Source organism: Pseudophryne corroboree, chromosome 1 (assembly GCF_028390025.1).
Source record: "Pseudophryne corroboree isolate aPseCor3 chromosome 1, aPseCor3.hap2, whole genome shotgun sequence".
Classification (NCBI taxonomy): domain Eukaryota; kingdom Metazoa; phylum Chordata; class Amphibia; order Anura; family Myobatrachidae; genus Pseudophryne; species Pseudophryne corroboree.
This window is the reverse complement of record NC_086444.1, coordinates 807,013,253-807,035,614: the sequence shown is the minus strand read 5'-3', so window position 1 is coordinate 807,035,614 and position 22,362 is coordinate 807,013,253. Positions and strand designations below refer to the sequence as shown.

At 47.3% G+C, this 22,362-nt stretch overlaps 1 protein-coding gene across 2 annotated transcripts in view; it reads left to right on the top strand.

Annotated features, from left to right (window-relative positions):
• The window catches only part of HADH (hydroxyacyl-CoA dehydrogenase), a 136,818-nt gene that overhangs the window by 89,870 nt on the left and 24,586 nt on the right, over positions 1 to 22,362 (top strand). For both annotated transcript variants that reach the window (XM_063919154.1, XM_063919147.1), the window contains exons 5-6: positions 3,507 to 3,596; positions 3,855 to 3,927. In XM_063919154.1, the coding sequence (XP_063775224.1) occupies positions 3,507 to 3,596; positions 3,855 to 3,927 (163 nt within the window). The remainder of the gene's footprint in view (positions 1 to 3,506; positions 3,597 to 3,854; positions 3,928 to 22,362) is intronic.

Sequence of the window (22,362 nt, the reverse complement as noted above, 5' to 3'; positions counted from 1 at the left end):
ACGTTCTGGTAACACAGTGGGTGTACCAGTCGGTGTATGTGTTCCCTCCTCTGCTTATCATACCCAAGGTACTGAGAATTATAAGACGTAGAGGAGTAAGAACTATACTCGTGGCTCCGGATTGGCCAAGAAGGACTTGGTACCCGGAACTTCAAGAAATGCTCACAGAGGACTCATGGCCTCTGCCGCTAAGAAGGGACTTGCTTCAGCAAGTACCATGTCTGTTCCAAGACTTACCGCGGCTGCGTTTGAGGGCATGGCGGTGGAACGCCGGATCCTAAGGGAAAAAGGCATTCCGGAAGAGGTCATTCCTACCCTGGTTAAAGCCAGGAAGGAGGTGACCGCACAACATTATCACCACATGTGGCGAAAATATGTTGCGTGGTGTGAGGCCTGGAAGGCCCCACGAAGAAATTTCAACTCGGTCGATTCCTGCATTTCCTGCAAACAGGAGTGTCTATGGGCCTCAAATTGGGGTCCATTAAGGTTCAAATTTCGGCCCTGTCAATTTTCTTCCAAAAAGAATTGGCTTCACTTCCTGAAGTCCAGAAGTTTGTCAAGGGAGTACTGCATATACAACCCCCTTTTGTGCCTCCAGTGGCACTGTGGGATCTCAACGTAGTTCTGGGATTCCTCAAATCACATTTTAAACCGCTCAAATCTGTGGATTTGAAATATCTCACATGAAAAGTGACCATGCGGTTGGCCCTGGCCTCGGCCAGGCGAGTGTCAGAATTGGTGGCTTTGTCTCACAAAAGCCCATATCTGATTGTCCATTCGGACAGGGCAGAGCTGCGGACTCGTCCCCAGTTTCTCCCTAAGGTGGTGTCAGCGTTTCACCTGAACCAGTTTATTGTGGTACCTGCGGCTATTAGGGACTTGGAGGACTCCAAGTTGCTAGATGTTGTCAGGGCCCTGAAAATCTAGGTTTCCGGGACGGCTGGAGTCAGGAAAACTGATTTGCTGTTATCCTGTATGCACCCAACAAACTGGGTGCTCTTGCTTCTAAGCAGACGATTGCTAGTTGGATGTGTAGTACAATTCAGCTTGCACATTCTGTGGCAGGCCTGCCACAGCCAAAATATGTTAATGCCCATTTCACAAGGAAGGTGGGCTCATCTTGGGCGGCTGCCCGAGGGGTCTCGGCTTTACAACTTTGCCGAGCTGCTACTTGGTCAGGAGCAAACACGTTTGCAAAATTCTACAAATTTGATACCCTGGCTGAGGAGGACCTGGAGTTCTCTCATTCGGTGCTGCAGAGTCATCCGCACTCTCCCGCCCGTTTGGGAGCTTTGGTATAATCCCCATGGTCCTGACGGAGTCCCAGCATCCACTAGGACGTCAGAGAAAATAAGAATTTACTTACCGATAATTCTATTTCTCGTAGTCCGTAGTGGATGCTGGGCGCCCATCCCAAGTGCGGATTGTCTGCAATACTTGTACATAGTTATTGTTACAAAAATCGGGTTATTATTGTTGTGAGCCATCTTTTCAGAGGCTCCGCTGTTATCATGCTGTTAACTGGGTTCAGATCACAGGTTGTACGGTGTGATTGGTGTGGCTGGTATGAGTCTTACCCGGGATTCAAAATCCTTCCTTATTGTGTACGCTCGTCCGGGCACAGTATCCTAACTGAGGCTTGGAGGAGGGTCATAGGGGGAGGAGCCAGTGCACACCACCTGATCCTAAAGCTTTTACTTTTGTGCCCTGTCTCCTGCGGAGCCGCTATTCCCCATGGTCCTGACGGAGTCCCAGCATCCACTACGGACTACGAGAAATAGAATTATTGGTAAGTAAATTCTTATTATCCATTATCTAGCCTCCAGGGAGTTTGCCACCCACAATCACATTGAGCAGGAACAGTGAGTTGAGAACACTGAGCTGAGAACACTGTACCACAGGGGCTCCACCTCCTGCAGGCTTATGCTGCATGAATCAGATCCATCCACTGAGTCACTGAGTGTACAACTGTCTCGACTCACTGGCAGACTCAGGATGAATCATGATTCATGAAATGGATCAGGCACAGCACTCACTGACTGGTGAGTCGTGACTGCTCCCTCCCCCCTCCCACTGGGTGTCACCTGGTATAGCCTCTGGCCAATCACAGATAAAGACACTCAGCAGAAGACACTGACTGAAGGACACACAGTTTCCTCCCTCTGGCTGAGAGAGGCTACTGCTGCAGCTGTCTCAACTCATTAAACAGTGAGTGACTCGAATCATTCACACTTCCTGATGATTCGAGTCACTGTGTTGAGACAGTGAGTAGGTAGCCATCTCTACTTGCCAGGCTATACTTTTAAAACTACAATTCAACAATGTAGCTCTCAGTCATAGAAGTACCAGTCTTTTTAAACCTTATGAATCTTTTTATTTATAATCTTGTAGTCTTGTTAAATTTTAAGGTGTTTGAGATCTATGTGTTTATATATGTAATGATCCTAATATATAGAGAGACTGTATATGTGTATGTATTGAATGAATTGGGGGGGGGGGGGGGGGGGGGGAACGACAGCACTGGGTTTACCAATAGCAATTGTGAATGTGGTAGTGTCAGTGCGTGCCGTTGTGTTATGCTGGCTACACACTAGACCATATATTGTCCATTCGAGCGAAGGGATGATATGTCGCTAGCGGGTTGGCGGGTGTATTCAAACGATAGGTCTGTAAACGATGTCGCTCAGACATATCACATCTGCTGTGCAGCACAGCCTATGGCCACCCATATACATTCGCTGTGGGAGCTGACATCACAGCTGGGCAGGCAAATTCACATGGCAGGATGTGATGTGAGACAGACACATCGAGTGGCTGATTGGTAAGTGTATATGCTTACCTGGATCAACCGCTCTGTCTGCGTTGGTGGCAAATTCTGTAGTCTGGCACGCAGCTCCTGTGAGACTTAACGGGATATTTTTTCTTCATTTAATCTGATATTTCTGGTAATAGGGACGTTAACAGATGTAACTCATCAGAGCAAAACTGTTGGGTCTTAAAGAGACACCTAGGAGTGCATCCAGTTTCCACAAGTGTGTCATGAGTGAGATCCTTCCAAATTTCCGCTAAAATTGCCGGGCATAGTATAGTGCAGGCCTGGCCAACCTGTGGTACTCCAGCTGTTGTGAAACTGTACATCCCAGCATGTCCTGCCACAGTTTTGGCATTCCCTAATAGCAAACTGTGGCAGGGTCTACTAGGACTTGTAGTTTCACGACAGCTTGAGAAGCACAGGTTTGCCAGGCATAGTATAGTGTGTCGGGTTTAAACTCCCAATCTGATTGCATGTGATCTGGCAGAATGGGAAATGTAGATTGCTAATGTCTACTCCCAACTTTGCCATTGACGGATGAAGCCTTAGCCAACTATGAGCGAGGAAAATTCTTTTCCCCAGGTTCAGTTCAGAGATAAAAGGAAGGGGGATGTTTACCAGAGTGGTGCACCTATATATTAAAGCTACAGTATTTCTATTTATTTATTTATTTTATTTTTTTATTTTCTTGCAGATTATTAAGACACCGATGACAAGCCAGACAACTTTTGACTCTCTCACGGATTTCAGTAAAGCACTTGGAAAAATTCCTGTGTCATGTAAGGTAAATAGGAAAGCGATTTTTGTTTGCAAATGAATAAATTGTACGGAGACTAGATAGGGGCTTCATGTTTGTGTATTCTCTCCCTCGTTGTACAGTACTGCCAGACAATAAGGCCTTAACTCCATTCCTTAGAGTCCGATCCTAGTCCTTCTTTCCCAGTCCCTGTGTAGTGTGGAGTGCTTCCACTGTAAAGTGCATGTAAGAAATAAGTCCTTATACTTCCCATAGATGTGTGAATTAATATTCTGTCTTCATCAGGACACTCCTGGGTTCATTGTTAACCGTCTACTGGTGCCCTACTTAATGGAATCAGTCCGGCTGTATGAGCGAGGTACGTTGCTGTATTACTGCATGGAAGTCGGCCCAATATGTGTCTACATCCGTGTGCTGCTGGGTAGATTTTCTATTACAAATGTAAAAATATTTCTCTAAACTGGTGTCTGATAGCTATGTACACAGGGGTGTAGCCATATAGTAACCAATAAGATATCGGATTTATTTTTCTAAGCTGTAAATGTTTAGGATCTCCAGATGATAACTGCACCAATATCTTACATTTGCCTAGAGGCTATCGCTCCAGCAGGTTTTCTGCCATGACAGCTGTAATAAAATAGTCACTCATAGAAGTCTGTCTGTTCTGTGTTTGGCACATAGTGATTGAATAACATGTTGAGAACTGCTTAGAGGTAATTATGCGGATTGGCATCTTTTCTCTTCCCTGTAGGAAAATGCCCTGAAGTGAACTTTTTCCCAAGCTACTCTTTCTGCTGAATCTATAACATGCACATGACTGTCCGTAGGCTTGTACACACAGGCGTAGGAAAAGGCATAGACCTTGCTTTGTACAGGGCGCTTGCAGCATGCCTTCTAATGTGTGGAGACGTTGCTCATAGCAACATGTTGGCTTCTAACCTGTATTTCTCTTACGTCCTAGAGAATGCTGGGGACTCCGTAAGGACCATGGGGTATAGACGGGCTCCACAGGAGACAGGGCACCTAAAAAGAACTTTGACTATTGGTGTGCACTGGCTCCTCCCTCTATGCCCCTGCTCCAGACCTCAGTTAGATTCTGTGCCCAGAGGAGAAAGGGTACAGTGCAGAGAGCTCTCCAGAGTTTTCTGTTTTAAAAGAATTTTGTTAGGTTTTTTTATTTTCAGGGAGTCCTGTTGGCAACAGGCTCCCTGCATCGTGGGACTGAGGAGAGAGAAGCAGAGCTGGCTTTACGGTTGGGCTCTGTTTCTAGGCTACTGGACACCATTAGCTCCAGAGGGTGTCGGAACACAGGTCTCACCTGGGGTTCGTCCTGGAGCCGCGCCGCCGTCCTCCTCACAGATGCCGAAGATAGAAGCCGGGTGAGTATGAGAAGGCAGAAGACATCAGGCGGCTGAAGACATCAGATCTCCCACTATACACACACAGAGCAGCACTGAAGGGTGGGGGGCGCCCTGGGCAGCAATATTCCTCACTTCTGGGCATGTTAAAATGGATTATGCTGCGGAGGCAGTAAATCCAAGAATCCCCCGCCATTTTAATAAAAAAAGCACTGGGTGCGAAGCCCGCCGTCGGGTGGGCGGGGCTTGATCCTCAACACTAACCAGCGCCATTTTCTCCACAGAAGCTGCATGCTGAACGCTGGCTCCCTGGTCTCTCCCCTGCTGAACTTCACAGGCTGTAAAAAAGAGGAGGGGGGCACATTGGTGACGGAGTGAGTGGGAATTGGAATATTATTATATAAAAAAGCGCTATCTGGTCATATTTTTCCAGTGTTTTTAAGCGCTGGGTGTGTGCTGGCATACTCTCTCTCTGTCTCTCCTAAGGGCCTGGTTGGGGTTTTGTCCCCTTGTAGGTTAATCCCTGTGTGTGTGGGGTGTCGGTACGTGGTGTCGACATGTCTGAAGCGGAAGGCTTCTCCAAGGAGGAGGTGGAGCAAATGAGTGGTGTGTCCCCGTCGGTTGTGCGGACTCCGGAATGGATGGACATGTGGCATATGTTGAATGCAAGTGTGGCATCTTTACATAAAAGGCTTGATAGGGCTGAATTAGGGGGGACATCAGGGGGTCAATCCTCGGATTGGACCGACTCACAGGGCCCGTCGGGGTCTCAAAAGCGTCCCTTAACACAAGACACTACTACCGACACGGATTCTGATTCCAGTGTCGACTATGACGAAGTAAAATTGCACCCTAGGGTGACTAAAACATTCAGTGTATGATTGTGGCAATAAGGGATGTGTTGCATATTGAGGATGAACCCTCGGTCCCCGACACAAGGGTACACATGTTTAAGGAAAAGAAACAGATTATTAATTTTCCCACACCTCATGAATTAAATGATTTATTTGGAAAAGTTTGGGAGACTCCGGAAAAGAGACCGCAGATCCCCAAAAGAATTTATATGGCATACCCCTTCCCTAAGAAGGACAGGGAGATTTGGGAATCACCCCCCACTGTGGACAAGGCCCTGACGCGCTAGTCCAAGAAAGTGGCGCTACCGTCTCCTGACACAGCGGCCCTTAAGGACCCTGCAGATCGCAGGCAAGAAACTACCTTAAAATGTATTTCTTTTTCATCCACTAGGGGTCACTGGAGTACTCTTGGGGTCACTGGAGTACTCTTGGGATATGGACGGCTTCCACAGGAAGTAGGCACTGAATAAATTAATTTTGGAACTATACCTCCCCTCCATATCCCTGAGTACCTCAGTGTTTTTTCTGTGCTCGACGCAGTTAGTAGGCTTGTGGCTTTGCTGCCACAGAGGTCCACATTTCATTGGATTTTTTCTAAGTTTTTCTTTTTTCAACGATTTACCACATCCCATCCTCCTTTCCAATAGGCGTGGGTCAGGGATAGTGAAGGCTGCTTTAGCAGCTGTGGTTGTCGGACCTCTCTAAAAAGAGCTCCCTCACTACCATGTGCAGGACTAAAACCTGCAGTAAAGGCTGGACGGAACTTACAGAGAAGGCCCGTCATAGCCCTCACCACAGGGTCCAGGTATGTTGAATGGGGCGGTCAGCTCACGCTGCCGCCCCACTGTGTGGGATACTATGTGTGTGTGTGTGGCCCAGGCCCTCGATGCCGCTTTGGGCTCCCTCTCCACCATAGCCCGGCTCCGTGTATAGAGAACGGTATACGGAGCATGGGGGGGCACACAAATGAGAGTCAAAAGGCAGGTTTCTTATAGTGAGTAACTTTGCTGCCACAGTGATGTTCCCTGCACACAGAAATGTCAGGGTCACTGGATAAAATCTCATGATTCAACTCTTATTGATAAGGGAATACAGCAGCGCTGCATATGTATTACAATAGGCTATGAAGTCTTTGTTAAAACAAGATTAACCATGTTTCCTGTTGTATTTCCAGAATTTCCTGTGTACATCTCTCCTCCATTGAAGGCGCAGGGGTGTTAAGGGGAATTTGAGTATGGCTGGCGTGCACTGCACTTGGCCAGATATATATTTATAGAGACAACTTAGTGCTATAATTACTGAGTCGTGCAAGTTGTCTGTCTTTGTTTTTGTATTGTCTGTCTGCATGAGTAAGACACCAGCAATTACTAATAAGCAGTTTCCTTGCCATGTCTAAAACATGGATATACATAATTATTTATATCATAACTGTTTATAATGATATTATCCTAAAGACTGCAAATCTGAATCATGGTTGTGGCAGCCAAATACTGGCTTTGTTCATTGTTGTAAAGTAAGATATGTTATAACATTTGGTCAGCACATGGTGCTTATAAAACAGTATCTGTGGAGCAGTATGAGTTCAGGTCTCACCTGCAGCAGCTTTGGCTTAATTCACTTGGCCACACCACACTGGATACGCCCAATCTCATCTGATTTTGGAAGCTAAGCAGTGTTGGGCCTGATTAGCCACCTGGGAGTACAAGGTGCTGTAGGTATTTTTAATCTACAGCCACACCACACTGGATACGCCCAAACTCATCTGAGCTTGGAAGCTAAGCAGGGTTGGGCCTGATTAGCCACCTGGGAGTACAAGGTGCTGTAGGTATTTTTTAATCTACAGCCACACCACACTGGACAAACTCATCTGAGCTTGGAAGCTAAGCAAGGGTTGCATACTGTTTTGCCATCTGGGGGAATCGGGTGATCCAACTACCAGTGATACATGCTAGTATCATGTATCACCAGTGATCACCTACATACATGTATCACATGTATCACCAGTGATCACCTACATACATGTATCACCAGTGTACTACCAGTGATACATGCTAGTTTAAACTGTTAAAAATAGCTCAGTTTGGGCTTACACTATCAATATAAACCTACCATAGGTTTTACAGTCAGGATAGCTCTCCAGAGCGCGCTCCCGGCGCCGGCCACTAGAAGGGCCCATTAACTAAGCTGTGGTCAAGCAGCAGTCATCTCAGGTTTTAAGCCTGTGTGAGGTCACATTTAGTTTCAGACTTGTAAAAATGTGTTATACCTGTGTATCAGGATAGGTGTATATGTGTATATATATAGTGTGTATGTATGCATATATATATATATATATATATATATATATATATATTATTAAAGTCTGAATATGTGTGAATATACATTGTTGTATGTATGTGTGTGTGTGTGTGTGTGTGTGTGTGTGTGTGTGTGTGTGTATATATATATATATATATATATATATATATATATATATATATATAATATAATATAATATGCTGACATTAAAAATCTATTTGGCAGTAAGCAAGAATAATTGGTCAGCACTCAGTGCTTATTAACAGTATCTGTTGAGCACTGCAAACATGGCCACACCTGCAGCAGCTTTGCTTATTGTTTTACAGGTGGCTCTGTAGCCAAGTGGTTAGGTTTCCGGCCACAGTGAACATTGTGTTTGCATGGACACTGGTTCAGATCCTGGTTTAACAGGTGTTTTAAAAAAAAAAAAAAAAGCCATGGTAGGACCATTTTTTGCTTTTAATGTTACTTCCTGGTTCTTTCTCGGAAGTTGCTGCCCTACAACACTTAGACTCTGGAGGAGCGGGGTGTTAGGAGTTTAATTTATTAATTGTTTTGTACAGCATGACTCTACAGGAAGATTCACTATTGCTGGTAACCACATGCACGGTAATGCAGGTTTATACACACGTTACTTCCGTGGTGTACTTACTGGTTGGAGTACATGATCACTAAGTCTAAGGCATAATCAAACAAGCAGCTTCGCTGCAAAGTCGGTCACACAGTGTGTCGGACAAATACGAATCTGGGCCAGTGGCGCAATGTATAACGCATCTGACTATGGATAACAGGATTGTAGGTCGTCTCCTACCTGGCTCGTTTAAGTTGCCGTGATCGTATAGTGGTTAGTACTCTGCGTAAAGCAGACAGTTTCAGTTACATTGTTGCGGTCGATTTGCCGCCAGCCCTCATAGCACCAGGCCAGTACGTCAGGTTCTCAGCGAAGGCTGAACAATTTCCAATCAGAGACAATTGCAATTATTGGGTGTTTTACTACATATCGGAGTATACCCTACACAGCAGTAGGGCTGTTGCTTCGCCCTGCTTTGGTAGGGGATGAGGTAACAAGGCTGTAGTGGCAGGGCATTCCAGTTCAGGTTTGCCCTAAATAAAGACCACCTTACACTTCTTGCTGCCTACAGCTTCTTTGGACGTTGGCAGTTGGTTCTTGCGTTTTCAGCTTCGCTAGTAGCGCATAACGTCCACTTTGGATACGTTCCTAACAGGCGGAGTCCGATTCCAAACGAGATAGATCGCAGACCATTTGGGGAGGAAAAATCTTATTTCCTACCATTGTCTACGCGAATTCCTGATTGATTCCGTCTCAACGACTTCAATTCCTAGGTATGATTCTCAATACGGTAAATCAAAGAACTTACATACCCGAACAGAAAGTACAGGTAATTCGTCATCTGGTACAATTAGTGCTCAAGCCACGCACAGTCTCGGTTCACTTGTGCATTCGCCTATTAGACACAATGGTGGTGGCTTTCGAAGCGCTTCAGTTCGGAGGACTTCACTCACGTCCTTTTCAATTGGATGTGTTCGCACAGTAGTGGGCTCGCATCTGCAGATTTACTGCAGAAGTGAGGTTGTCTCCAAGGGCCAGAGAGTCTCTACTCTGGTGGCTCAAAGTACAGAATCTAACCGCAGGGAAACGGTTCGGTGCCTGGAATTGGATAATTCTCACGGCGAACGCAAGTCTCAGAGGTTGGGGAGCTGTAGTTCAAAATTATCAGCTCCAGGGTCTCTGGGCGGATCACGAAAGATTGCGGTCTATAAATGTCCTGGAACTCCGGGCAATTTACAATGCGCTATGACAAGTAGTGCACAGGCTGCAGGCTCAGGCTGTTCAGGTGCAGTCAGACAATGCGACAGCAGTCGCATACATCAACAAACAAGGAGGAACGAAAAGCCGTATGGCAATGCGGGAAGTACAGATGTGTCCACATACATCTTTGCTATATCCCGTCATGTATGGCACAGTTTTGCATGCTATATACTCGGAGATTTAGTCATGTCTTGTGTTTTTTTTCTTAAATTTGCTTCCTTAATATGTTACTTTATACATATTCTTTTATGGCAAACAAAAATTTTAAAATTCATCCACTCGCTTTTCATGAAAAACAGTTTAGCTGTGTTTTGCATGTTGTGCCAAATTTGTAAAAAAAAAAAAAAAATGCGAAGATGTAAGTTGTCACATCTGTAGCTTGAATCCTCTATTGGGCCGAGTATCACCAAATGATATTGTCGGCAGTAGTCATTCCGGTAGTGGACAACTGGGAGGCGGATTATCTCAGCCGTCTGAATTTTCATCCAGGAGAATGGGCATTAAATCCAGAAGTATTTCACATGCTGGTCCAGAAGTGGAGTTACCCGCAGGTGGACCTGATGGCATCTCGCCACAATCATCAAACGCCCCAGGTCGTGTCCAGAATGAGAGATCCAAAGGCAGTGGCGGTGGATGCTCTCACAATCACGTGGCCATACAGTCTCGTGTATCTATTTCTACCGTTTCCGCTGCTCCCTCTGTGGCTAAAACGGATCAAAGGGAGTCCGTCACAGTTATACTAGTGACGCCTCTTTGGCCTCGGAGAGCTTGGTTCTCGCATCTCCGCGGTCTACTCGCAGTCAGTCTTTGGCCGCTCCCACTACGTTCTGACCTGTTACAGCAGGGTCCATTCCTTTTACCCGATTTTAGCGCGGCCGCGTTTGACGGGGTGGCTGTTGAGACAGCCCTCTTAAGAAGAGAGGACATTCCAGAATCGGTTATTCCAACCATGTTACGAGCTAGGAAGCCGGTTACGGCAGCTCATTATTACAGAATTTGGCGTGCCTAGGTTAGATAGAGGTCTGAATTTATCCACACTAAAAGTGCGGATATCTGAGTTGTCCATTTATTCTCATAGTAGATTGGCCCTATTGCCGTCGGTTCACACCTTTTATGCAGGGTGTCCTCAGAGTTCAGCCTCCATTCACTCTACCTACTGCGCCATAAGACTTGAATCTGGTTTTTAGATTTCTTAGTCTTTTTATTATGAACTCTTACAACAAGTGGATATTAAATTTCTCACTTGGGAAAATAATGTTTCTTTTAGCCTTAGCGTCAGCAAGGCGTGTTTCAGATTGGGTGCTTTGTCGTGCAAACCACCGTATTTAGTGTTTCATGATGACAGAGCGGAATTCCGAGCGAATTCTGCTTTTCTACCAAAGGTAGTGTCATCTTTTCACATCAATCAACCAATAGTAGTTCCTATGTTAACAGGAGACTCTGGTAGGTTGGATGTGGTACGCGCTTTACGCATTTATGTATCCCGAACGTCGACCGTTCGTAAGACGGATACGTTGTTTGCTCTCTATGATGCTGCCAAGATGGGTGGGCCAGCTTCTAGGCAGACCTTATCCAGTTGGATTAAAGTGACCATACGTCAGGCTTACCTTCATGCTAGGTTACAGCCGCCTACATCGATAACAGCTCATTCCACACGTGCTGTGGGAACATCATGTTCAGCGAGTCGTGGAGCTTCTACGACACAGCTTTGCCGGGCGGCTACATGGTCTTCGGTGCACACGTTTGTGCGCCTCTACAAGTTTGATACGTTTGCGGCATCAGCATCTAGCTTTGGCCGCCTAGTGTTACAAGTGCCAAACAGCTCTCCCGCCCGCGGGGGGAAACTTTGGTACGTCCCAAGAGTACTCCAGTGACCCCTAGTGGATGAAAAAGAAAATAGGATTTTGGTACTTACCAGGTAAATCCTTTTCTTTGAATCCATAGGGGGCACTGGACGCCCACCCAGAGCAGTTTACCTGGTTTGTGGTAGGTTCAGTAGATCTTATGGTAACACACTTTCACCGACTGGTTCAGATTAACAAGTTATGGTGTCAACTGTTTAGTTGTCAGTAATGTTGGGTCAACTTTATTGTTGTCAGTTATGTTATATGTAATGCTCCATTGTCAACCTCTCTATCGCTCCTGTTCAGCTCAGTAAAAAACACTGAGGTACTCAGGGATATGGAGGGGAGGTATAGTTCCAAAATTAATTTATTCAGTGCCTACTTCCTGTGGAAGCCGTCCATATCCCAAGAGTACTCCAGTGACCCCAAGAGTACTCCAGTGCCCCCTATGGATTCAAAGAAAAGGATTTACCTGGTAAGTACCAAAATCCTATTTTATTCTCATACGGGTGCTGTGCTAAGACCGACAATTGCGTCGGCATGGGTGTGTAGCGCAATTGCAGCTTGGACAGATGAGCTGACAGATCAATTTGAAAATATGGATAAGGATACTATATTCTTAACTCTAGCCCATATTAAAGACGCAGTCTTATTTATGAGGGATGCTCAAAGGGACATTGGACGGCTAGCTTCTAGGGCCAATGCCATGTCTATCTCGGCGAGAAGATCCTTATGGACTCGCCAAGGGACGGGTAATTTGGATTCCAAAAAACATATGGAAGTACTACCCTATAAGGGTGAGGTATTGTTTGGGGATGGACTGACGGACCTGCTTTCCACAGCTACAGCAGGTAAATCAAATTTCTCTGACGTCCTAAGTGGATGCTGGGGACTCCGTCAGGACCATGGGGATTAGCGGCTCCGCAGGAGACAGGGCACAAAATTAAAAGTTTGACCACTAGGTGGTGTGCACTGGCTCCTCCCCCTATGACCCTCCTCCAAGCCTCGGTTAGATTTTTGTGCCCGGCCGAGAAGGGTGCAATCTAGGTGGCTCTCCTAAAGAGCTGCTTAGAATAAAAGTTTGTTAGGTTTTTTATTTTCAGTGAGTCCTGCTGGCAACAGGCTCACTGCAACGCGGGACTAAGGGGAGAAGAAGCGAACTCACCTGCGTGCAGGATGGATTGGCTTCTTAGGCTACTGGACACTAGCTCCAGAGGGACGATCACAGGTACAGCCTGGATGGGTCACCGGAGCCGCGCCGCCGGCCCCCTTACAGATGCTGAAGAGAGAAGAGGTCCAGAAATCGGCGGCTGAAGACTTCCCAGTCTTCTTAAGGTAGCGCACAGCACTGCAGCTGTGCGCCATTGCTCTCAGCACACTTCACACCGCGGTCACTGAGGGTGCAGGGCGCTGGGGGGGGGGCGCCCTGGGCAGCAATGTAATTACCTTTACTGGCTAAAAATACATCACATATAGCCCCTGGGCTATATGGATGTATTTAACCCCTGCCAGGATTACAGAAAAAACCGGGAGAAGAGCCCGCCGTGAAGGGGGCGGGGCCTATCTCCTCAGCACACAGCGCCATTTTTCCCACACAGATCCGCTGGTGGGAAGGCTCCCAGGCTCTCCCCTGCACTGCACTACAGAAACAGGGTTAAAACAGAGAGGGGGGGCATTTTTTGGCGATATTATTATATATTAAGCTGCTATAAGGGAAAACACTTACTATAAGGTTGTCCCTGTATAATTATAGCGCTTTGGTGTGTGCTGGCAAACTCTCCCTCTGTCTCCCCAAAGGGCTAGTGGGGTCCTGTCCTCTATCAGAGCATTCCCTGTGTGTGTGCTGTGTGTCGGTACGTGTGTGTCGACAGGTATGAGGACGATGTTGGTGTGGAGGCGGAGCAATTGCCTGTAATGGGATGTCACCCCCTAGGGAGTCGACACCGGAATGGATGGCTTTATTTATGGAATTACGTGATAGTGTCAACACGCTACAAGGTCGGTTGACGATATGAGACGGCCGGCAAACCAATTAGTACCTGTCCAGGCGTCTCAAACACCGTCAGGGGCTTTAAAACGCCCATTACCTCAGTCGGTCGACAGACACAGACACGGACACTGACTCCAGTGTCGACGGTGAAGAAACAAACGTATTTTCCAGTAGGGCCACACGTTACATAATCACGGCAATGAAGGAGGCGTTACATATTTCTGATACTACAAGTACCACAAAAATGGGTATTATGTGGGGTGTGAAAAAACTACCTGTAGTTTTTCCTGAATCAGATGAATTGATTGAAGTGTGTGATGAAGCGTGGGTTACCCCCGATAGGAAGTTGCTAATTTCAGAGAAGTTATTGGCATTATACCCTTTCCGGCCAGAGGTTAGGGCGCGCTGGGAAACACCCTCTAGGGTAGATAAGGCGCTCACACGCTTATCAAAACAAGTGGCGTTACCGTCTCCTGATACGGCCGCCCTCAAAGATCCAGCTGATAGGAGGCTGGAAAATACTCTAAAAAGTATATACACACATACTGATGTTATACTGCGACCAGCAATCGCCCCAGCATGGATGTGCAGTGCTGGGGGGGGGTTTGGTCGGAATCTCTTACTGGAAATATTGATACCCTGAATAGCGACAATATTTTATTGACTATAGAGCATTTAAAGGATGCATTTTCTTTATATGCGAGATGCACAGAGGGATATTTGCACTCTGGCATCAAGGGTAAGTGCGCTGTCCATTTCTGCCAGAAGAAGTTTATGGACGCGACAGTGGTCAGGTGATGCGGATTCCAAGCGGCATATGGAAGTTTGCCGTATAAAGGGGAGGAATTATTTGGGGTCGGTCTATCGGACTTGGTGGCCACGGCAACAGCCGGAAAATCCACCTTTTTTACCTCAGGTCACCTCCCAACAGAAAAAGACACCGTCTTTTCAGCCTCAGTCCTTTCGTTCTCATAAGAACAAGCGGGCAAAAGGCCATTCATATCTGCCTGAGGCAAAGGAAAGTGTAAGAGACTGCAGCAAGCAGCTCCTTCCCAGGAGCAGAAGCACTTCCCCGCTTCTGAAAAGTCCTCAGCATGTCGCTGGGGCCTTACAAGCGGACTCAGGTCCGGTGGGGGGGTCGTCTCAAGAATTTCAGCGCGCAGTGGGCTCACTCGCAAGTCGACCCCTGGATCCTGCAGGTAGTATCACAGGGGTACAGATTGGAATTCGAGACGTCTCTTCCTCGCAGATTCCTGAAGTCTGCTTTACCAACATCTCCCTCCGACAGGGAGACGGTGTTGGAAGCTATTCACAAGCTGTATTCCCAGCAAGTAATAGTCAAGGTACCCCTACTACAACAAGGAAAGGGGTATTATTCCACGCTGTTTGTGGTACCGAAGCCGGACGGCTCGATGAGACCTATTCTAAGTCTGAAATCTTTCAAGTTCAAGATGAAATCACTCAGAGCAGTGATAGCGAATCTGGAAGAAGGGGACTTTATGGTGTCCTTGGACATCAAGGATGCTTACCTCCATGTCCCAATTTGCCCTTCAAACCAAGGGTACCTCAGGTTCGTGGTACAAAACTGTCACTATCAGTTTCAGACGTTGCCGTTTGGATTGTCCACGGCACCCCGGGTCTTTACCAAGGTAATGGCCGAAATGATGATTCTTCTTCGAAGAAAAGGCATATTAATTATCCCTTACTTGGACGATCTCCTGATAAGGGCAAGATCCAGAGAACAGTTAGAGGCCGGTGTAGCACTAACCCAAGTAGTGCTGCAACAGCACGGGTGGATTCTAAATTTTCCAAAATCCCAGCTGAGCCCGACGACACGTCTGCTGTTCCTAGGGATGATTCTGGACACAGTTCAGAAAAAGGTTTTTCTCCCGGAGGAGAAAGCCAGGGAGTTATCCGAGCTAGTCAGGAACCTCCTAAAACCAGGAAAAGTGTCAGTGCATCAATGCACAAGAGTCCTGGGTAAATGGTGGCTTCTTACGAAGCGATTCCATTCGGCAGATTCCACGCAAGAACCTTTCAGTGGGATCTGCTGGACAAATGGTCCGGATCGCATCTTCAGATGCATCAGCGGATAGCCCCGTCTCCAAGGACAAGGGGGTCTCTTCTGTGGTGGTTGCAGAGTGCTCACCTTTTTGGAGGGCCGCAGATTCGGCATTCAGGACTGGGTCCTGGTGACCACGAATGCCAGCCTGAGAGGCTGGGGAGCAGTCACACAGGGAAGAAATTTCCAGGGAGTGTGGTCAAGCCTGGAGACTTCACTTCACATAAATATACTGGAGCTAAGGGCAATTTACAATGCTCTAAGCCTGGCAAGACCTCTGCTTCAGGGTCAGCCGGTGTTGATCCAGTAGGGCAACACCACGGCAGTCGCCCACGTAAACAGACAGGGCGACACAAGAAGCAGGAGGGCAATGGCAGAAGCTGCAAGGATTTTTCACTGGGCAGAAAATCATGTGATAGCACTGTCAGCAGTGTTCATTCCGGGAGTGGACAACTGGGAAGCAGACTTCCTCAGCAGACACGATCACCACCCGGGAGAGTGGGGACTTCATCCAGAAGTCTTCCACATGATTGTGAACCGTTGGGAAAAACCAAAGGTGGACATGATGGCGTCCCGCCTCAACAAAAAACTGGACAGGTATTGCGCCAGGTCAAGAGACCCTCGGGCAATAGCTGTGGACGCGTTGGTAACACCATGGGTGTACCAGTCAATGTATGTGTTCCCCCCTCTGCCTCTCATACCCAAGGTACTGAGAATTATAAGGCGAAGGGGAGTAAGAACGATACTCGTGGCTCCGGATTTGCCAAGAAAGACTTGGTACCCGGAACTTCAAGAGATGCGCACGGAGGATCCGTGCACTCTACCTCTAGACTTACCGCGGCTGCGTTTGATGGCATGGCGGTTGAACGCCGGATCCTGAAGGAGAGGGCTCCGACGGAGGAATTTCAACTGGGTCGATTCCTACATTTCCTGCAAACAGGATTGTCTATGGGCCTCAAATTGGGGTCCATTAAGGTTCAAATTTCGGCCCTGTCGATTTTCTTCCAGAAAGAATTGGCTTCAGTTCCTGAAGTCCAAGCTTTTGTCAAAGGAGTACTACATATACAGCCCCGGTTGTGCCTCCAGTGGCACTGTGGGATCTCAATGTAGTTTTGGGATTCCTCAAATCCCATTGGTTTGAGCCACTCAAATCGGTGGATTTGAAATATCTTACATGGAAAGTGACCATGCTACTGGCCCTGGCTTCGGCCAGGAGAGTGTCAGAATTGGCGGCTTTTTCGTACAAAAGCCATATCTGATTTTCCATTGGGACAGGGCAGAACTGCAGACGCGTCCTCAGTTTCTCCCTAAGGTGGTATCAGCGTTTCACCTGAACCAACCTATTGTGGTGCCTGCGGCTTCTAGCGACTTGGAGGACTCCAAGTTGTTCGACGTTGTCAGAGCCTTAAAAATATATATATATATATATATATATATATATATATATATATATATATATATATATATATATATATATATATATATATATATATATATATATTTCAAGGACGGCTGGAGTCAGAAAGTCTGACTCGCTGTTTATACTGTATGCACCCAACAAGCTGGGTGTTCCTGCGTCTAAGCAGACGATTGCTCGTTGGATTTGTAGCACAATTCAACTTGCGCATTCTGTGGCAGGCCTGCCACAGCCAAAATCTGTAAATGCCCACTCCACAAGGAAGGTGGGCTCACCTTGGGCGGCTGCCCGAGGGGTCTCGGCATTACAACGCTGCCGAGCAGCTACGTGGTCAGGGGAGAACACGTTTGTAAAATTCTACAAATTTGATACCCTGGCTAAGGAGGACCTGGAGTTCTCTCATTCGGTGCTGCAGAGTCATCCGCACTCTCCCGCCCGTTTGGCAGCTTTGGTATAATCCCCATGGTCCTGACGGAGTCCCCAGCATCCACTTAGGACGTCAGAGAAAATAAGAATTTACTTACCGATAATTCTATTTCTCGTAGTCCGTAGTGGATGCTGGGCGCCCATCCCAAGTGCGGATTGTCTGCAATACTTGTACATAGTTATTGTTACAAAAATCGGGTTATTTTTGTTGTGAGCCATCTTTTCAGAGGCTCCGCTGTTATCATGCTGTTAACTGGGTTCAGATCACAGGTTGTACAGTGTGATTGGTGTGGCTGGTATGAGTCTTACCCGGGATTCAAAATCCTTCCTTATTGTGTACGCTCGTCCGGGCACAGTATCCTAACTGAGGCTTGGAGGAGGGTCATAGGGGGAGGAGCCAGTGCACACCACCTAGTGGTCAAACTTTTAATTTTGTGCCCTGTCTCCTGCGGAGCCGCTAATCCCCATGGTCCTGACGGAGTCCCCAGCATCCACTACGGACTACGAGAAATAGAATTATCGGTAAGTAAATTCTTATTTTTTTACCATATATTCCCCAACAGCAAAAGAAAGTAACACCCTATCAGATGTAGTCCTTTCGGTCGCACAAGTCCAGAAGAGGTCGGGGATCCTCTTTCCTCGCCAGAGGTAAGGGCAGAGGCAAAAGAGCACCTGCTTCAGCAGGTGCCCAGGACCAAAAGTCCTCCCCGGCTGCTCCAAAACCCACAGCATGACGCTGGGGCTCCCCTGAGGGAGTCCGCACCGGTGGGTGCACGTCTTCGACTTTTCAGTCAGGCCTGGGTCAGATCAGACCTGAATCCCTGGGGGTTGGAAATAGTTTCCCAGGGGTGCAAACTGGAATTCGAGGAGGTGCCCCCGCGCCGTTTTTTCAAATCTGCCCTACCAGCTTCCACATCGGAAGGGATGTAGTGTTAGCTGCAATTCAAACGCTGTGTATACAGCAAGTGATAATCAAGGTTCCCCTGCACCAGCAGGGAAGAGGTTACTACTCAACCCTGTTTGTGGTCCCGAAACCGGACGGTTCGGTCAGACCTATTTTGAATCTGAAATCCCTAAACCTGTACATAAAAAGATTCAAATTCAAAATGGAATCACTCAGAGCGATAATAGCCAACATGGAGGAGGGGGAGTTTATGGTGTCTCTGGACATAAAGGATGCGTACCTTCATGTCCCCATATATGCCCCCCACCAGGAATACCTGAGATTCGCTGTACAGGATTGTCATTACCAATTTCAGACGTTGCCGTTTGGACTTTCCACGGCCCCGAGGATTTTCACCAAGATAATGGCGGAAATGATGGTAATCCTGAGCAAGCATGGAGTCACAATTATCCCATACTTGGACGATCTCCTGATAAAAGCGAGATCAAGGGAGAAATTGCTGAGCAGTGTGGCACTCTCTCTGAGAGTGCTCCAGCAACACGGTTGGATTCTAAATCTACCGAAGTCACAGTTGATTCCGACAACTCGACTACAGTTCCTAGGTATGATACTGGATACGGAACAAATGAAGGTCTTTCTCCCAATAGAGAAAGCCCAGGACATCCAGAACATGGTCAGAGACCTGCTAAAACCGAAAAGGGTGTCAGTTCACCAATGCACTCGAGTTCTGGGAAAAATGGTGGCGGCCTACGAGGCCATTCCCTTCGGAAGGTTCCATGGAAGGACTTTTCAATGGGACCTTCTGGACAAGTGGTCTGGGTCCCATCTGCACTTACATCGGAAAATAACTCTGTCCCCAGGGGCCAGAGTGTCTCTCCTGTGGTGGTTGCAAAGTGCTCACCTGCTGGAGGGTCGCCGGTTCGGAATTCAGGACTGGATCCTGGTTACCACGGACGCGAGCCTCCGAGGATGGGGAGCGGTCACACAGGGAAAAAACTTTCAGGGACTTTGGTCAGACCAGGAGTCCTGTCTACACATCAATGTGTTGGAACTCAGGGCCATTTACAACGGCCTTCGACAAGCGGAGAGTCTTCTTCGAAACGTACCGGTTCTGATTCAATCAGACAATGTCACAGCAGTGGCTCATGTGAACCGCCAAGGCGGGACAAGAAGCAGAGTCGCGATGGCGGAAGCCACCAGGATTCTTCGCTGGGCGGAAAATCATGTAAGCGCTCTGTCGGCTGTCTTCATTCCGGGAGTGGACAACTGGGAAGCAGACTTCCTCAGCAGACACAATCTCCATCCAGGAGAGTGGGGACGTCATCAAGAAGTCTTTGCAGACATAACACGTCTTTGGGGAACTCCTCAAATAGACATGGCGTCACGCCTCAACAAAAAGCTTCGGAGGTATTGTGCCAGGTCTCGGGACCCTCAGGCAGTGGCAGTAGACGCTCTGATAACACCGTGGGTGTTCAAATCGGTCTACGTGTTTCCTCCTCTTCCTCTCATCACAAAAGTTTGAGGATCATAAGGCAAAGAAGAGTACAGACGATACTCGTTGTCCCAGACTGGCCTCGAAGGGCCTGGTACTCAGATCTACAAGAGATGCTCACAGGAGATCCCTGGCCTCTTCCTCTGAGGGAAGACCTGTTGCAACAGGGGCCCTGTGTATTTCAGGACTTACCGCGGTTAAGTTTGACGGCATGGCGGTTGAACGCCGAATCCTAGCGAAAAAGGGGATTCCGGAAGAGGTCATCCCTACTTTAATAAAGGCTAGGAAGGAGGTGACGGTTGAGCATTATCACCGTATCTGGCGAAAGTATGTGTCTTGGTGTGAGACCAAGAATGCACCTACGGAAGATTTTCATCTGGGTCGTTTTCTCCACTTCCTACAGACAGGAGTGGATATGGGCCTGAAATTAGGCTCTGTTAAGGTTCAGATTTCGTCCCTCTCGATTTTCTTTCAGAAGGAATTGGCTTCTCTTCCAGAAGTCCAGACGTTTGTAAAGGGAGTGCTACACATCCAGCCTCCTTTTGTGCCTCCAGTGGCACCGTGGGACCTCAACGTGGTGTTGCAGTTCCTAAAATCACACTGGTTTGAACCGCTTAACAAGGTTGAGTTGAAATTTCTTACTTGGAATGTGGTCATGTTGTTGGCCTTGGCATCGGCAAGGCGAGTATCAGAATTGGCGGCTTTGTCACACAAAAGCCCCTACTTGATTTTTCATGTGGATCGAGCTGAATTGAGGACACGGCCGCAATTTTTGCCTAAGGTGGTTTCTTCATTCCATGTGAATCAACCTATTGTGGTGCCTGTGGCTACAAGTGACCTGGAGGATTCCAGATCTCTGGACGTAGTCAGGGCCTTAAAGATTTATGTAGCCAGGACGGCTAGAATTAGAAAAACAGAGGCTCTGTTTGTCCTGTATGAGGCCAATAAGATTGGCGCACCTGCTTCGAAGCAGATTATTGCTCGCTGGATCTGTAATACGATTCAGCAGGCTCACTCTACGGCTGGATTGCCGGTACCAAATTCGGTTAAGGCCCATTCCACTAGGAAGATGGGCTCTTCTTGGGCGGCTGCCCGAGGCGTCTCGGCATTACAACTCTGCCGAGCAGCGACTTGGTCGGGGTCAAACACTTTTGCTAAATTCTACAAGTTTGATACCCTGGCTGAGGAGGACCTAGCGTTTGCTCAGTCGGTGCTGCAGAGTCATACGCACTCTCCCGCCCGATTGGATGCTTTGGTATAAACCCCATGGTCCTTATGGAGTCCCCAGCATCCTCTAGGACGTAAGAGAAAATAAGATTTTAAACCTACCGGTAAATCTATTTCTCCTAGTCCGTAGAGGATGCTGGGCGCCCGTCCCAGTGCGGAAACTCTGCAAGACTTGTATATAGTTGTTGCTTACATAAGGGTTATGTTACAGTTGAAATCGGTCTTGGACCGTTACTACTGTTGTTCATACGGTTAACTGGTTATGTATGATCCAGGTTACATGGTATGATTGGTGTGGGCTGGTATGAATCTTGCCCTTGGATTTCTAAATCCTGCCTTGTATTGTCCATCTCCTCTGGGCACAGTTCTCTAACTGAGGTTTGGAGGAGGGGCATAGAGGGAGGAGCCAGTGCACACCCATAGGAAAAGTTATTTTTAGGTGCCCTGTCTCCTGCGGAGCCCGTCTATACCCCATGGTCCTTACGGAGTCACCAGCATCCTCTACGGACTAGGAGAAATAGATTTACCGGTAGGTTTAAAATCTTATTTTATTAAGCACATTCTGCAAAATGCTGATGGGTATAAGCTGATTGGTTACTTCTACCTGTCATCTGTCCACTTCTCCACCATTAAGAAAGCTTGATAAATCTTCCCTTATGTATTTGATGTGCTCTCCTGTAGGACTGCATTATGTTACATTTATTTGAATTTACACTATATTTTTAACGATCAGTATTAAAATGTGTTTGTCCTGATTTGAGTGCCCATTGTGCACTAATATTAACACCTGATGTCAGTTATGGTATGTTATAAGCAGATTGGATTGTCTATTGTTCCTTTCTTTTATGGTCATTGTACCGTATCCTTTTACGGGGTGCTAAACCACTGTTGTGCTCTTGGCAACTTCCCGCAGTATGTTTCTCAGGTGGGGTCCTACTAGCCACAATCTGTTGGTCTCATGGTTGCAACTTTCTTCAGCAATATGAAGCTTTTCGTAACCCCCGAGACACTGGCTCTGCCTGTTACAGTGCAGCCCTAGTTGTGTGCCAGCAAGAATACTTTCTGTATCCACAGATATATTTAGCAAAGT